Genomic DNA, 16738 nt, shown 5'->3' with positions numbered 1-16738 from the left:
AGTGGTGGCCGAGAGGATTCTGTGCCATCGCCACATCTGGCTCGGTAGCGGGAAACAACGAGGAAAACGAGGAATCTGGCAGCATGTCGTCGAAAGGGTCGACGCCCATATCTGGTGCGAAGCCTTCTGCACTGGCTCCAGTGTCAACGGTCATCATGCTATCGTACCGATATTGATTCGCTTCAGCCGGAAAGTACGACTCCATGGTGGCGGAGTCTATGGTCGCGACAGCTCTGATGCTACGCCTTTGCCACGGGTCAGCATGTACTCAGAGGCTGTGGAGGCACGCTCATTGGTATCGTTTACACATACTCAGTGGGTGGCTTACTACCTATTCCGATAAGGCAATGCCCACGGCGTCGCTACCTGGTACCCGACCGCTTTGAGCTGGATGAGAGGCGTCAAATGGTGAAAGTGTCTGGCAGACTTGCCCATCAGCCGTGCGCCGCTCAGGTTCTGATCGACCAAAACGTACCACGTTGTGCGAGAGAGATCGATATCCGGCGCTGATAGGAGAGGTAGAGGCCTCCTATGTGCGAGGTAAGGTAAGAATTGTTCTCGTGAGCTCTCTGCTGAGATCAACCAGTGTCAGTAGAGCGAGATCATAGAAGCAGTGGAGGTATGACGGCCATCCCCTCGCGTCGCTCACCTGTCTGCTCTCTCGTTGGACGGAGGAATGTGGATAGTGCGAAGGAGCTGTCGTTCGGGCTACCAAGATGATTAGAAGTGGCAATGCCAAAACGGCTCAAAAGTCATCTGTTGTTTGGAGGTTGTGAAGGTGAAAGGGAAGAAAGAAGATGTCGGTTGAATACTTCGAAGACATGTGTAATCTCATTGGCAGTCTTTTCTTCCGGTTACTTCCCCATCTACCACTGTGTCAATATCCGTAGCTTTGACGCAACCACACATCCAGGAAGCTCCCTACCATGGACCTGATAATCGGTATCCACATGAGACCAGCAGATTACACTCTAGAAATCCGGCTGTCTCGGGCAGGGACTACGATGTAGCTTATACTCACTCATCTCATTCGATGATGCGAAAAGTGGCTGAGGAGTCAACAAGCAAGCTTGGGCACTCGAATCATGGAGTGGTTCTCTATAAAGATGTGATGGTGCCATGTGCGGAGCTGGATCGCGATCTTTCTATATCTTTATTTATTTGTTTCTTTTCTTTTCTTCTCCCCGCTGTCTACTACGACTGCTAGTCCCCTGATCAAGCGATACGGGTCTCTTTCTCTTCAAGCCCCCCTAAAACACCCTCTCCTTCTCCGTACATCCAGTACTGAACGCCCAAATAGCAATCGCATCCCGCCTGAAAGAGGCCACACAGCTTGAACGCCCAGGGAACATTGTTATCTGACAGAAAGAAGTATGTCATCTTGAATGCGTCTCCCAACAGCCAGTTGACCAAGACACTCAAACGAAAGCCTTTGCATGATCGCATTCGCTGGTTTTCCAAGATTTGCGGTATAGGCAGGATAGCTTCGACACTCAAAGCGACATAGCCCTGAAGTGCGATATATGCCGAACTGCTTCCGACAAATAACTGCAATGCCGCCAGCACGACTGTGAAATAGGCCAGAAATTCCCAATAAGGCTTTCGATGTCTCCACTGCCAGAATCCAAATGGCCGGGTGACATAGCCGTCTCCAGCCCCGCTACTCGCGAAAGGTTTGTTTAAGCTATGCTGCGCTCCGAATGGAGGACGATGGATGAGTGCAACGTGGAGTAACAGCGTCTGCACTACCACCATTACTCCAGCCTGAATGAGCAGGGCTGTATCAAAGCGATCGCCCAGCCAGAAGAAGATTCTAGTGAAAGCGGTTAGCACATGTCCAGAGCGGTAAGGTGTCATGGGGGAAGTGTCGTTTCCACCCACTTTAAAATCGAAGCCGTCAGCATGATCAGTGGGATATCCAACGAGAAGCCCGCTGATGACCGACTCCTGTTAATCGACAGGATCTGGTCGGCATAGCTCGTGACGGGCGACGTAATGAGAAAGAGGGGCGCGAAATGAGTGACGACCCATCGGAAGAATGACATGATCCTGACTGGCTGTTAGCGGAATGTTATTGTTGGTAGTCTTTTAAACTTGCTCTTCCAGACTGGTAGGCACCGTGAAGCCTATTCCCTGCGCCAAGACGTTCACACCACGATCTCGCGACGTGGCCATCTGGAGAGTGAGGATGCCGTCGCCGGTATACCAAAGGGACTTTTGCCGCATGTGAGATGGCGATCAGGAAGAGGGGGCGCTGAGTACTTACGTTGGAAGCTGGAATAAGAATGTAGATACCAGTAGGTAGATATAATATTGCCCGTACAGCGGAAGACCCGGGAAGGAATGAATGAATAGGTACTCTTCTAGGTGCACTGGAGCACTTGCATTTCTTTCGTTCGGTCGTTCGTTCGTTCTTGTAGACCCAGTCCAGTTTCGTGCTTCACTCGCAGAATTTGGCAAGATGTTCGCCCGCACTCGACTCCGATTGCGTGGTATTCAGAGATTTCACGAGTTGTGGTTGTCGAGACATGAAGTGGCAGAAATGCCGAAAGGAGAGATGCACAAGCTTTACTTTTCCTTCGGCGGCGGCCGCGACAGGGGTGCCGATGGTCGGCTGTGGCGCCGCTGGACTTTCTCGAGATCTGCATGTGATATTGCTATTGAGAACTGGTCCTATCCGGGCGACGACGACGACGACGGCAACGACGAGAACAACGGCAAAGACTACGGTGACAGGGTCGGGGAGCGCAGGACAATATCCATCTTGTGGTTCTTTCATCTGGTCGAAGAGAAAATCTATCTCCAAGTCTACGACGCCGAGCACCGACCACTCTGGACACCAAACAAAGACCGAGACACTGCAAGAAACTGCAAGAAAAGGCTAGAAGTTGAACAATATTTGGAGTAACAAGCAAGCAAGTAAGAAGAGTATAAGGAGCTTTCGAATCCCCTTTGGATCTGTTCATCTAGACCACAATAACAGCTCCGCAACGACACTCATCATGGCCACCACATCGCCAGAGACTGCCAACGTGACAACTCCTCCCGCCGCCTCTCCGCAAGAACAAGGCAGAGCAGCCTTCTTCTACGGAACGCTCATGGCCCCAGCCGTCCTCCACCGTGTCTGTCACGGCCCCCTTCCCTGGAATCCCTCCAATCCTCACTACTCCACCCACAACTTCAAGACATACCCAGCAATACTCCCCAACCACATTCGAAAACGCGTCGTATTCGCAGACTACCCCGGCGTCATTCCCTCCGACGGCGAAAGTGTGCGCGGAGTCTACGTGACGGGACTCACCGCATCGGACATTAGTCGCCTCGATACATTCGAGGGGGACGAGTACACTCGACAGAAAGTGTCTATCCGCCTGCTCCAGGAAGAAGGGGATGAGAAGAAGAACAGTAGTGGAGAGGGAGGAAACTCAAAACTAAGTGTAAGCAGCAGCATGTCAAGATCGACAAAAATCAACCTCCAAAATCTCTCCTTTCCCGATTAACTCTCCTCGTCTTTTTGTTCTGACTAACACTTTTCTTTCTTTCCCCTCCCAGGCCGAAACAGGAGAAAAAGAAGAAAAAGAAGAACACCTCCTCCCCTGCGAAACCTACATCTGGACATCCCACCCCTCCCGCCTCGAAAATCGGGAATGGGATTTTGCAGAATTCGTGCGCGAGAAACAGCACAAATGGGTAGGATCTGCAGGAGATGCCGAATACGCAGGTGAGGATACTCTTCAACCCTAAGTCTTCTGCCCGCTCTCCTTGCTCGATTGAAAAGACAGAGAGAGGGAGAGAGAAGATATACAAGTCCGCTGACGACGTATGGGCATTCTTGCTCTTTCTCGCTATATCAACAGAGGTCGATGAACTTGTCGCTGCTGCTGCTGCTACCGAGAGGAATGATGATGATGGGACGGGAGGACGGGGGAGTGGAGGGTATATTACAGATGCGTTGTTGGAGGAGCAGAATAAGAAGGACTTGAATTAGTATACCATTGCAATGGGGAAAAAGATCTTGGCTTTAGCGTGGCGCTTGGGATAGTGGGATAGATCGTCAGTGGATAGATGCGTTGCATATCACAGGTGGTAAGACCAAGGTAGACGGGTGACAGATTGGTGCTCATGAGACCTTGAAGAAGCTTCATGTCTCACGCCCATGCTATCGACTTATGAATCTACACTCGTGTCCGCCCCTCCAAAATTGCACTTCGACATTTGCCACCATTCGATTATAGTGCTCCCGTCGCCTCCATGAGCTTGCATGAGAATACCACGTATGTACCAGTCAGTGATTGACTCTACTGCACCTCCTGCGAGTCTGGAATTTCGATCAACTGCTCTTTATCATCAAAGCCTTGGAAGTCGTCGGAGTAACGTTCGTCAGAGGAATGATCGTCCAAGAGATTCTGGTCGCCCTCGTCACCAACATCGTTGAATCGAGTCATCAGAAATTTTTTATCGGACTCATCCGACTCGCTCGTGGATTCCACATCAAAAGCCTCTCCGCTTCCGAGCTTGCTTCTTGCTTCCTGCATATAACCCTCGTTTTTGACAGCGGCATCTTCACCCTTGACTTCGTCTTCCACCTTGATCCCAGTCTCGCACGATCCACCAATGGGGAAGTTTGCGTTGCCAGGATAAACACTGGCCACAGGCGAGGTCGCTGGATGTCCATTGAGGTCCTTGTGAGGGCTGGACTGCAGGCTAAGCTGTGAAGTGCGTGGCGTGTTGTCCGCATCCGGTGTATTGTATGTCATCAGCATCTCGGCGTCACTGTCCATAGCCTCTCTAGGTGTCTCGCAGCGTGAATACGGATTCTCTGGGAATATTGAAGATGTAGGCAGTTTGGTAAGATCAGGACTGCGCGGGGCTTCCGTTGGGATATGAAGCGCTGCCTGCGCGAGCGGACTGTTGTGGCGCCCGCCGATCTTGATTGCAGAGGGATTGTGACGGGTCGGCTGACTTGACATGGGTTGCTGTTCAACTTCTGCTGCATTGCTGGCTGAAACTCTGCCAACCCGTCGTGCCATTTTCTCGTCCCTGTACTGGCGATCTTCCGCATTGCCATACTCAAGCAGCTTCTCTCGGATCTCTTTTCGCATAATTGACGTGTCAAACTCTTGAAAGTCGCTGTCGTCAAGCTCTCGACCCAATATCCTCTTCACAAAGCGATCAGGGTCTTTTGCGAATTCCCTCATATAACCAATCAAATACACGCCACAATCATAGAAGTTGTTTTGCTGAGGAATACCTTTGGCATTCACGCCATGCAAGTCATCAATGCAAACGTCAATCCGGCGTTTCTCTCGGGCTTCATCAATGATGTACTGCTTGATTTGTCTCAGTTCGTTGCTTCGGGTCATCCCAAAGGAGTCCAGGGAGATGATCATGGTTTGATTGGCGGTGTCTTTTCTGACTGGCATGATTCGCTTTCTCTTGCGCTTCCTTCCCTTGACGGTAATTGGTCTGCTGTCAAGCTTGTCTGAACCGCCTATCTCCACGACCTCACCATCTCCCGAAGTGTACCCACCTTCGGTGCGGTCAAGACCGTCAGTCAAAGCTAGTTTCGCGAGCCTGGACCGCGTGCCATCAGCTTTCTCCGGCATAACATCACTATCCGATAGCGTGAGGTCCTCGGTGGGTGGTTCAACAGCGTCTGAGTCCATCATCTTGCGTTTCACAGCCGGTAGATTGTATACGATAACCACAAACCAGTGGAGGTCAAGGTTGATCGGCACGACCACGTACGGCTTCGACAGTAGATCCACGTTTTTCGTCCACTTCTTCACGGCATCATAGTTGATGCCCCTTTTACCAGTCTTGGCGGTCAGAGAAGTGTAAAAGAAAGTGTTGAAGAAGTGAACTCGGTCTTTGTGTGGAGGATGCATATTTTCCTCGATGTCTCGAAGAGCGTAGTTGACGATGTTGTCGTTGAGGAATTCACCAGCGTCCAGGTGTAAGATGTCGCCAGCATCAATGGTGACGCGACGTGCGCCCTCCTTCGGATATACGATCGGCTTGGCCCATTTGGGAAGGCCATGGACTTGCGTATGCTTTACAACTTCCGGCGAAAGTTCGCGGTACTGCTCCCGGGGCTTTGTTTGTCGAGTTGACCTGCGAGATGCCCCACTGGGAAGAAGAACTGCTGCTGTTTCGGACTCTTGCAAGCGAGTGCGGGGCCGTGAAGCCAGTATCTCTTCTCGCTGCACAATCTGTGCGAGTGTCCCATTTTGTTCGTCGATGGTATGGCGGCCATTGCTCTGCAGTGCTGCACTGCGTCGTTGCAACATCTCACTAGGCTTGCTGTGCTTCAATCGAGGAGCCGCGTTGGCTTCCGACGACATCACGCCTTGCATACGGCTGATCAGCTTCTGCCGCTGCAGTCGAAGAGGGTGGTTTTCGTAAATTATTTCATCATCTTCAATCTGTTGATGTTTGTGTTCCTGCTTACGCCGTTCGTTGATTTCCAGTTGCTTAGCTTGCATACTCTTTTCATGCGCGCCCTTTTCCATCTCGTAAGTGTTGGCGAAGACTTTGTCCAGGCGCTCCAAATATTCTTGATTTGTGGCCATTCCTGGAAAGCTCTGCAAAAGTTCGCTGTAGCAGCGCTGTTTTTCATCCAGGTTAGCAAATTCCACTACGATTTTGCCGTTACTACTCTGACTCGCAGACCCTTTCAGCACTACCTTCGTGCTCTCGTCGTGTCCCGTCCAGGACTGCGACACTGCTGATTCGCCAATAGAGACATTTTTACCAGTCAGTGGGGACGACATTAATTCCTCACCCACAACTAAGACAAAATCTTTTGAGTCAGGTCGCCAGAGTAAAGCCAGTCGATCTCGATCGGAGGAAATTGCCTTGCAAGCAATTCGGTTGATGGCTATGCGTTTATCACCATCCTCATTTTCGGTGATTTGCCAGATGTCAGGTTCTTGCTTGCGGGTCAAGGTACTGCGTCGCTCTGACCGCTTGAAGTTGGTCTGCCTGAGGTCAGAAGCCGAAGCCACGGACTCCGGATCCTTCTTATTCAGTCTCAAGGCGACCGAATTTTGAGGTGACAGTGCAGCGCGGCATTTCTGAGACACTACAGTTGTCTGACCTTCAAGCACGTCCGGGCTAGGGTCTCGGGTTTGTGGTCGACTCGAGGTAGGCTGCACTGCTGACGATCTTGGTTCTTCATCGTCTTCAATCTCCTCTACATCGCGCTTGAACTTGTGCCGCAGCTTCATGGCGGAAGAAGATGGGTATTGGTCTCTCGAGGCTGATGCAATGCCTTTGCCCCTTGGATAGCCTGAGGGCATTGCATCCTGCGGTATCGTGCGTCGTCCAGGTCCACGAGGCATACTGGACGCCGGAGTGGCTTTAGAACTCTTCTGTCCGTGCTCTAGAAAGACGCGATTGACATGGTTCAGGTCCGCGGCGCTGCCCAGTTCATAACTTCGCTTCTTGCGCATTTGGTCTTGACCAGCTGCGTTCACGCCTTTCATCAAATCTATGGGTGCCGTTGTTCCCCACTGCGTCCGCGTTGAATGAGATTGCGGTGTAGCGGTGCTTTCTTGTTTCGATGCAGAAGCGTGGATGCTCTGAACGTCCGTTGATTGCCAAGCAGGCCCGCTTTGCAATTCGTCTTGCTCGTTTTGAGGCCGTTTCTGGGAAGTCCGCGGTCGTGAAAAGGCAGCTCCAAATTTTGAATCACCACCCTCGCGCGACTTTTGACGCATGTTGAAAGTGAGACCTGCATCTGCGTCGAAAAGTTCAGTGTTGCCAAAGGCGTCACCGCCATGTTTCTGTCTCTTCGCCAACCTTTCAGACTGTTCAGTGAAGGATTGCTGGCTTGCAGACCCCCGGTCAACTTGCCTACGAGGTATGGGTCGACCTTGGTCTGGGTCTAGTCCATCTTGACCCTCGTCTCCGGTAAGATCGACTAGGCCAGGCGTTACTTTGGTCCTCTTCAATGCAGGCTGCTCGGATACGGGATCATCCACACCGTAGCTTCGCTTGGCGGCATCTCTTCCCCTGCTACCATGTAGAGGGAGCTGCTGTTGCTTTGTCGCATATTGAGCGCTATTCGTGTGACGGCCAGAGCCCGCATGGACCTGTAACCGACGGGCACTATGCACAAAAGGCTGGTTGAGAGTGTTTGTTGGTTTAACCCCTTGAGGCTTACCCTGTGTCCCCATTCTCCTCTCCTCTTCGTGATCTGGTTTCCAATCTTCTTGAGCTCTGTATGGGCGGTTTAGAGGGTTTGCAGGAGTTTCAACCCGTCTTTTCTTGCTCGTTCTTTCTACAATCAACTCCTCCTTGTCTTGAACCCTCTGAGCTGTCCAGGGCGGTGTCAGTACTGGCACTTCCACGACGCTTGGCGGCCGCGCGGGGACGTTCCGTTGAGCTCGCTCATCAGAATGCTGCATTCCAAAGTAAGCCCAATGTGCTTTATGTTGTGCGTGATGTCGCCTGTTCCGTGCGAAGCCTCGCCGAAAGCCCGTCAAGTCCAAAGGCGCCATGCTGGTACAAGGACGAAGAGGAAATGGATGGATGGCATACTGAAGTGAGAATTGCAGACGAGGCTTCGTCGTGAGTTCCTGTGAATATACCTTGGATGCTTCTCGCAAGAACGGAGAGGCTGTCTCCGATTAGAGTCCGCATTGACTGGCGGGCTTCATATGCACATCCACCACTCGCAACTTCTTATGTCTTACTGTCTCGCGGAGGAGTAGGTGATGGCGTTGTCGGAGATCGGGGTCGTGGGGCATAGCGAGGCTCGAATCGTGCGTTGAACGGAACGGCTGTGGTGGCAAGGGCGTAGGTAGTGTGGTTGTGGGTGGGTGGTACATGTAGGTGAACGACTGTCCGCAAATTTGACGTCGTTCGAACAATGAGGTGGTGCCCTTCAACCATTTACACTGACGCGTGACGGGTGACGGGTGGAAGTGGAGATAGTTCTACCGGAGGTACGGCACGGGGCACGTCGGCACGTCGGGTGCAGGTCCGGTCCTTCCTTCCTCGCTGACTTCACCCCGGGATCTGCGCGCAGCATGGACTCTGCTGTTCTTTGTCACTTCAAGTTGACGTTCTTCAACTCACCCACACCGACCTAGCGCTAGCTACATGTACTCCTTTGGGTGTCGTGCTAGGTGTACGAACGCAATGTTGTCAAGCTTCAGGAGATATCGAAAGTCGATGACCGTACAGTGTCCTTGCGAGCAAAACGTCACCATGTTCCTGGGGATTCATCACGTCTAAGGTAGTAAGGTAACGTAGTCTACACTGCACACAAAGCACGAGCTGTAGGGACGTTGAGGTACTCGTGTGGTGAAGTCTGAATACCGAGAGGATGTCCTGAATTCGGGCAAAGATAATGGTGTTCTCGACTAGGTAGTAAGCATCTGCTCTGCTCCTAATAATCGATTCCCTTGCATTGAAATGTGGCACTGCGGATGACCTCCTGTTTGCATCCTCCGTTGTTCCAGACGTCCATCGAATACTGTGCGGATCCTCCTGCCGCCAAAGTCTTTGTCTCTGCGCTCGAGCTCAACTGGCAACGTTCAGGATATAGTTCTGTTACTGAAAGTAGCCTCTCGGGCACTGGAGAATGATGCAAATCTGTCACAGTTGGCAGCGCGGGTGCTGAGAAGTATTCTGGATGCGTCACCTTGCTGCTGCGGACGGTGTAGCGAGTAAGGTAAAAATCTCGATACTCGCTGTGTCTGAATCTGACCATGTCCTCCCTGGATAGCCAGAAGACTTTGATCCTCAAACAAGCAAGTCCTGTCAGAGAAGGAGCCCGGAACGTACTGTGCTACACATCGGCTGGATTCGCAATAACTTCTGGTTCCGCCCTGCCGACGATGATCATATGCTCGCTCCCTCCAGCTTTGTCTGTCAGCACACCCGCCTTACGCAGGATAGCCGCTGTCGTGTCCACCGTGGTCGCACTCACGCCTCTCACATCGTCTGCAAATCTCACAGTCTTCATCCACTCCAGTGCGTCCTCTCTCGAATACTCCATATGATTCGTGATATGCTCCACAGCCTCCTCTTTGTTTTCGCGATAATACTGCACCCCATCGTTGATCCTCTGCATCATATCCTCCACCTCGGCTTCAAGATTCTCATGTGTCCTCGCCATAATCATCCAGCTCGGCCACGGAGTGTAGATTTCCCCGATTCGCTTCAGCTCTCCATTGTCCCAGTAGTGTTTGGTTGTGAAATGTTCCCACATGAAGAAGTCGCTGCTTTTATCCTGGCCCACAGATTTCCTCAGAGCTGCGAAATCGCCAATGGGCACATGCTCTTCAAATGGTTCTTTGCCCTTCTCCAACCAGCCCTTCTGGTCTGCAAGGACATAACTCATGACATAACTTCCACTTCCAATCCTGCTGACTCCCACTTTCTTTCCTTTCAAGTCTTCCACGCTATTGATTTCGTTCCTTTTGGAGCCAGTAGAGATCGCCCACTGGAAGTAGAAGGTCGAAGGTAAGCAAGTGTCCCAAGTGTGTGCTCGTGCATGTCTGATCTCAAAGCTCGAGACTCGGGGCGTGCCATTGCTTGAAATGGCATGGAGATCATATGATGCCTTTGATAACCACTTACACATAATGGCGATTCCACATATGTCCCCACGAATCCATACCCGGCATGCTTTCCCTCTGCCTTCGATTTTCCCAGGTCTGCAACGAACCCTTCCGTCAGCCCAATCGCTACATCTATGCTTCCGTCCTCATTACGAGGCACTTTGAGAGATGCTGCGAGAGCTCCGGTGCCAGTCGGAAAGGGAATCAGGTCGGCGTGGAGGTAATATTTGTTTGAGGCGAAAGCAAGAGGCGTGGAGAAGTGCTCGGGCACATAGCCGATTCGGAGCTTTTGAGGAGCCATTGCGGTTGTCGAGAAGGATTTACTCTTAGATAAGGGTTTGAGAAAAAGGTTTCGCGTTCGGAGCATAGCGAAGAGGCATGAGGATGCTCGAACGTGAGGGATGACAATCAGGTATCCATTACTGACATGTTCCATATGAATATGACCACATGTTCGATGTCATAGCGGCAACTCTATCTGAAAGCTTATATGATCATCTGGTACTAGGAGGTATTCTACTCTACATACGGTATACGCTCTGTGTTGTTTGTAACACATTGGAGGTCGCCAACCGTTCGCCGGCTTCTGCTTGACATATGCCGTCATGTCTCATGAGCTTTTATCGGGTGCAGCTTCTCGTTCTGCCTTTGCTGCTGCATCACCCACGTGAGCAAGTCTTACAATGATGACCTGTGTCCTTGGGGCGCCGGGCCTTCGAAAATGACCATCAAGACTTTCGAAATCAAGCCTACCAGCCTGAGCACCTTTACTTTATCATTCGTCGGCTTGAACCATTGGAGAATCGGCCATTACATCACCGTCCACCGCACCTGGAAGCAGCAATAGGACCAAATGTGTGTTCGCTAATACCTTGTCCTTGCAGAACCTCCGCGAGCCCTGGCACGTCAAGCACTGCCGGGATGTCACAGTGGTGCTAGCTATAGATCAGACTGCTCCAATGTGAAAGACCATCGGCGGCGCGACGTCTGGTGTTAGCTTTGCTGTCCGCCCGTAGCTTTTTTGGCGAGCAGCTCCGAGGGCTCTCCAGGCCTGCACCTCGACAAAGCAGGGACATGCGAGACTGATCACGTCGTTGTCAAAGTGACCAGGTGAAAGAGCATGTCTATTACAAGTTGCGAGCCCCGCTTGGGCGATGGGGAACCGAACAAGGGTGGAGAGGACCCTTCCAATCCTGATTCTCGTGATTATGTGAAGTCAAGGCAGCTCATCCAGAAGCGCCTGACAAGCTGCGAGACTGAAATGCCAATGCGAACGCATCTGATTGCAGGTTTTACATTGAATCGAGCTTCGTCACCTGCCCCTGCCACGAAAGTTGCATGAATTCACTCAAATGATCCGTGGCAACTTCGTGCATATCGCACGGGCGGCCGAGGATCACTGAATCTGGCTGTGTCTTACCTACGGACCTCTAGACTCTAGAGGTAGGACGGCCGTCGCTCAACCATCTTGATCACTTCGCACGATACGCCTTCGGAGCCTGCTAAAGCGGCTAGCACGACTTTCGCGAATGAAAGAAATGCATGACGACAATCGTGTCATATAGATCACAGTAGTATGTCAGCCACTTTCGCGAGAGCTTACCGTCTTATATGGACTATCCGCAGGCTGAGCCAGCGCCCGCGAGCATTGATTATGGGGGCGCTTCATATTGATTCAGCTGCATGCAACTACAAGGGCTCACTAATCAAAACGACTGGTGGACAATGGACGTGTACAGGCGATGCTGTGGAGGCAATCCTCCTGGACCAAATTGCAGGCAATATCAATGTAGCCACCCGCGCTCAATGGGGTGCAAATCAATGAAGTACTTACTGTAGTACTACTTACCTTGTCACCAATCAGCTACATGTAGTACCTGATGGGCCACTAGAGTGGAGGTAGTCAGGTGGGCCGTTGGGTCAAGCGCCAAGGCCGGACACTTTATTTTAATCGGCGACCGATGAGTTAGATCGCCGAAAGCTCTCCATGCCTTGGGTAGACTACGCCTGCACAACGACACCACACCACTTCCACTTTCTCTCGCCTGGTCTCCGCCACCCACCCTGCAACACCGGCTACCAGCTTCTGCTCATCATCGGATCCCCACAATCGTGGACGCTATCACCTGCGAACTGCACCAGAGGTCTTAGCCTCTGCTGGAACAAGCAAGATGAAGTCCTGACAGCATGCTTCACCAACCGGCTTCACTCACATACCTGAACATTCTTTCCCAACGCCAGTCCAGCCAGGCAAGGACCGCGTATCGAGCAAGTACATCGGAGAGTCGGGTGGTACGTTCCGACTTCGAGATCCAATCGCCTGAAGGAAGAACGCTACCATGTCACATATCGCGCAAAGACCATCGCCGCTGGCCTGCAAGGCTTGCCGAGAGAAACACTTGAAATGCGATGCAACCACTCCTGTATGCTCACGGTGCCGCGATCGTGGCCTTCATTGCAGCTATGTGGCGTCCAGAAGAGGATGTGGTGGCAGGACCAAGAGGCAAGCGTCGGCCGGTCAGGTGCAGACACAAATCCAGTCTCAACAATCGCTTCCGACACTGGTTTCCAACCGTGCTGTACTCACTCCACAGACCAGCATAGGTCAAGGAAGTTCTAGCGCGAGCGCCTCGGGAGGAGTCTCACCTGGCAATTCGTGGTCTCATCCCAGTGTTGAAGGCCAAGTTGTATCTCCTCCCGGATCGACTACATCGTCTTGTCGATCTTCGCTGCGCTCCGAGGACGAACATCTGGTCAACCTATACTATGCCCACTTCCACCCGGAACATCCGATGCTAGTGCCTCGCAGTCGATGGTATAATCAGAACTACCCGGAATACCTTCAGCTGGTCGCGAAATTTATCGGAAGCCAGTATGCGTCGAACATCTCCAGCGACAGAATAAGATCGGTGGCTGCCGAGAGCCTCTCTGAGAATAGCAACGACAAGAGCCCCGAGATGGTTCAAGCATCACTGCTTTATTCAATATCTCTGCATGCCCGCTACGAACCGATGGAAGCGATGGCGGCGATTTCGAACGCTGCGGATGTTGCGATAGCATTAGGAATGCATCACTCTGAGTTCAGTACGTCACATGGCCACGGTGATCCCATCTATGAGGAGAGCCTGCGGCGGACATGGTGGGAGCTCTATATCACGGATGGCTACTTCGCGTCTTTGCATCGCCAAACGAACTTCAAGAGCAATTCGGTCACTATCACGACGCTACTGCCATGCGAAGACCAGCTGTATGACAGATGTGGCGTGCCATCTCAATCTTTCTCTTTGCAGGACTATGATGGCCGCCTATTCGCCGACGAAGACTGGCAGTTCTCATCGGCGTCGTATCGCATTGACGCTGTACGCATATTGGCCAGGGTGATTGACGTCTCGAGCGCGAACAAAGTTCACGCAGACAGCATACAGTCTATTGATAATGCAATGGCAAGCTGGAAGTTCCATTTGCCCAATGACAAAGCTGGGATTGTGGTGCACAGCGGGGAAGTTGATCCAATGATGTTTCAGGCATTCATGCTCATTTACATTGGGAACATCTTCCTGCACTTTCCGAGGAGTGAACTGCCCATCACAATGCCCGCGTCGGCCGATATCGCTTGTGCCCGGCGACACATGGAGCAGGTCTCGCCAACATCCTCCCAACACGCAGCGAAGGCTCTTTCAGCGTCGAAAGATCTGGCAAATCTGGCTGCATTACCGGTGACAAGGTACTCTCCGTTCTTCATCTGCAGCCTGGTCTTTGCGTGTGTAGTCCAACTTTCCGCCTGTTCGGCATACCCCAAAGCCACGACCGAACCGAATCGCGATCGAGTCGCCCTCATCATTGGTGTCTTGAAATCCGTGAGCCGCAATTGGTCCATCGCGAAATACGTATCACAACAGCTCAAAAAGGCAGCACATGAGGTATTCAATCCTCGTGTGGATGTCCCTTCCACGCAGTCAGTGTCGTCGTATGACAGCGGCATCGCTCATATGAACATGGGTGGCATCGACATGAGCTGGTTCGATATGTTCTACAGCGACGGGATGCAAGGCCTCGCAATGGGCACTGGAGAGCTTGCAGGTCTGTGAAGAACTTGTTGAGCGCGAGATTGAAGGCTAAGGAGATATCAATATGCACCCATCGGCGACCGCTGCAATCGCTGCCTGTCCATTACGATGGATGCCCCAAAGCGAATCCAAGAAAGAGTTTGCGCCATGTCTAAGCAGCCGTAAGATCGATGTTCGCCAACTCCATGCTCGCTCGTGGGTATCATGAATGAGGAAAGACATAGCACATTGCCTCAACAGGCCGTTTCCAACGCGAATCAATGAAGTCGCGCCCAGTTCTCTGCATTATTCTCCGCCGCATAGTTGATCACCAACTTCCTGCCGGGCTCAGACTGGCCGACCTGCTGTTCTCCTCGCGCACAGACTGGTATCAAGTGCGCCTTCCTCTGGGGTGGAGCATCTCCACTCGTATAGACCCGGAAGCTCTTCAAGTCATGTATGAGCAGGTCATTCCGCGCTCGGAGTTCCAGATCATGTTTCGATACACCGGCAAAGATATACTGCCCTACCACAAAAGCATACATTCCACCAGGGAACTGTAAGGCTGCCGCTCTCAGGCCGCCGATCGAAAAGGACTGCCCGTCTGTGAGGTTGGCATCGTCGTGTGTGGTGGCCCATGTACTTCCATCGTCGTTCTTCATGCTGTACTTTCGCCTGAACATTCTCTGGACCGCTACCATGGTTCTTCCCAGGGTGATTTTGGGGGCATGGCCGGTCGACTGTAGTAGTTGTGCGCGGAGATACCAGGCAGATGATGGATGATGTTTCGGTTCGTGAGTGTGGAGAATACGATCCACTATATATCGATTTTGCCGCACCACGGTCAGCACACGATCGGCCGCTATCGTCGATATGGTGGTTGCCGCAGGGGCGTTGTCGAGTTGAGGATCGACAATTACTGCATGACGCGATACCGGATCTGCGACGACGAATTGCCATGTTCGCGAGAGCTCTTCGAAGAGGGCATGGATGAGAGGTGGAGGCTCCGGTCGATTGTCCTCGGATGCTTCGGTGGAGAAGGTGGTACCAGAGAACAACGAGCTGGGCGAGGATGGCTCCGTCCTCGAGTAGTCTCTCGGCTTATCATCCATCTCAGACTCGGAGGACTCAGAAGACGTCCGATGCTCTTCAAGTGGCGGCAGCAGTATCGCGTGTCGGTTGGGATGGCTCCCTGCTCGGCGTAGACCTGACATTCGAGGAGAGTCGGAGAGGTCTTCACAGGACGTGTAGGTTCTCATTGGCATTAATCGTGCGTGGTTCGGCCAATCGTCGGCATCGGCTTGTGAGAAGTTCGGAGAGAATCCGTTGGTTTTTTGACTCAGTTGGCGATGTGAATACCCATGGGCATGACCGAGCACCTGGACATTTGGAGAGGGTCTAGTTCCTGTATTCCAGCAAGGGTTGTTCACGGCAATCGTCGTGCGTTGCTCTCCCTCTCCCCTTCACTCCCCTGGGGGTGGCGTGATGCCGCACCCTGCGTCGTATGTAAACCCAGCTCAATTCACAGATTGGTTATCGAGGTCCCTGCAGAACCTGGCATCTAGATCCTGAAGAGTGGGTGTGCTTCCGTGCGCACTCAGTACCGTGTACACTGTGTGTATATACATACACCTTGAAGCAGGCAGCAATCACATTATGGCGTCAAGTACATGTAGGTACCGGTAGGCAGTGCCCTACCTACGTAATAAAATATGACCTACCTACCTGTTTGATCGCTACTACATGTACAAAAGTACCCTTCTTCATTTCTTCCAACCAACTTGTGTCGAGGTAGGTTAGAATGGTAATGAGTGGCTTTCGTTAGTGCCATTTTCGTCTTGTCCAAGCGAGGGCGCAAGGGGAAAAATGCTTACCGAAGCTCGTATCTTTCCACGACAAGCCTTGTCTTGATACACAAGCTGAAACAAATCTTAAATCATAAAAAAAAGGAGGGAAGATCATCACATCCTCCTGTGTGAATTTCCACATACACTACCAACATACATACATACTGACTAATAAACACAGACACAGACACAGACGCCAACAATTTTACAAGATACAGTTCTGATTCATCTCGCTTCCGTTGTGAGATTGAATAGGAGTGGAAACTTATAA

The 16738-nt window shown here is 51.9% G+C and overlaps 7 protein-coding genes across 7 annotated transcripts; 3 read left to right on the top strand and 4 right to left on the bottom strand.

Moving 5' to 3' along the window:
• Window positions 1-1215: 1215 nt before the first annotated feature.
• On the bottom strand, window positions 1216-2045 carry SEPMUDRAFT_46427 (PQ loop repeat protein; the record flags this gene model as incomplete). Its single annotated transcript, XM_016908998.1, has 2 exons — window positions 1216-1813; window positions 1882-2045. The coding sequence occupies 2 exons, from the start codon at window positions 2043-2045 to the stop codon at window positions 1216-1218; spliced, it is 762 nt and encodes a 253-aa protein (XP_016760011.1).
• Window positions 2046-2461: 416 nt separating this feature from the next.
• On the top strand, window positions 2462-2908 carry SEPMUDRAFT_117851 (uncharacterized protein; the record flags this gene model as incomplete). Its single annotated transcript, XM_016901377.1, has 1 exon — window positions 2462-2908. One exon carries the CDS (start codon window positions 2462-2464, stop codon window positions 2906-2908), a length of 447 nt encoding a protein of 148 aa, XP_016760010.1.
• On the bottom strand, window positions 2689-8844 carry SEPMUDRAFT_126287 (uncharacterized protein). The gene is made up of 4 exons (XM_016902053.1): window positions 8545-8844; window positions 3858-8405; window positions 3553-3721; window positions 2689-3437 (listed from the first exon to the last, which is right to left on the bottom strand). Exons 1-2 carry the CDS (start codon window positions 8644-8646, stop codon window positions 4299-4301), a joined length of 4209 nt encoding a protein of 1402 aa, XP_016760008.1. The 5' UTR covers window positions 8647-8844; the 3' UTR covers window positions 2689-3437; window positions 3553-3721; window positions 3858-4298.
• On the top strand, window positions 3003-3744 carry SEPMUDRAFT_117850 (uncharacterized protein; the record flags this gene model as incomplete). The annotated part of the gene is made up of 2 exons (XM_016901376.1): window positions 3003-3437; window positions 3553-3744. The coding sequence occupies 2 exons, from the start codon at window positions 3003-3005 to the stop codon at window positions 3742-3744; spliced, it is 627 nt and encodes a 208-aa protein (XP_016760009.1).
• Window positions 8845-9228: 384 nt separating the features above from the next.
• Window positions 9229-10961, bottom strand: SEPMUDRAFT_126286 (periplasmic binding protein-like II). The gene is made up of 2 exons (XM_016902052.1): window positions 10594-10961; window positions 9229-10456 (listed from the first exon to the last, which is right to left on the bottom strand). Exons 1-2 carry the CDS (start codon window positions 10873-10875, stop codon window positions 9800-9802), a joined length of 939 nt encoding a protein of 312 aa, XP_016760007.1. The 5' UTR covers window positions 10876-10961; the 3' UTR covers window positions 9229-9799.
• A 1673-nt stretch (window positions 10962-12634) lies between these two features.
• On the top strand, window positions 12635-16275 carry SEPMUDRAFT_149735 (uncharacterized protein). The gene has a single exon (XM_016905738.1). The coding sequence runs from the start codon at window positions 12914-12916 to the stop codon at window positions 14660-14662; it is 1749 nt and encodes a 582-aa protein (XP_016760005.1). The 5' UTR covers window positions 12635-12913; the 3' UTR covers window positions 14663-16275.
• SEPMUDRAFT_27058 (uncharacterized protein) lies at window positions 15169-15618 on the bottom strand (the record flags this gene model as incomplete). Its single annotated transcript, XM_016908422.1, has 1 exon — window positions 15169-15618. A coding segment is annotated over one exon (450 nt), but the record flags the coding sequence as incomplete, so codon positions are not given.
• Window positions 16276-16738: the final 463 nt, after the last annotated feature.

The sequence above is a fragment of the Sphaerulina musiva genome (genome assembly GCF_000320565.1).
Source record: "Sphaerulina musiva SO2202 unplaced genomic scaffold SEPMUscaffold_6, whole genome shotgun sequence".
Lineage (NCBI taxonomy): Eukaryota > Fungi > Ascomycota > Dothideomycetes > Mycosphaerellales > Mycosphaerellaceae > Sphaerulina > Sphaerulina musiva.
The sequence above is the reverse complement of the archived record's forward strand: the minus strand, read 5'-3'. Positions and strand labels throughout refer to the sequence as shown.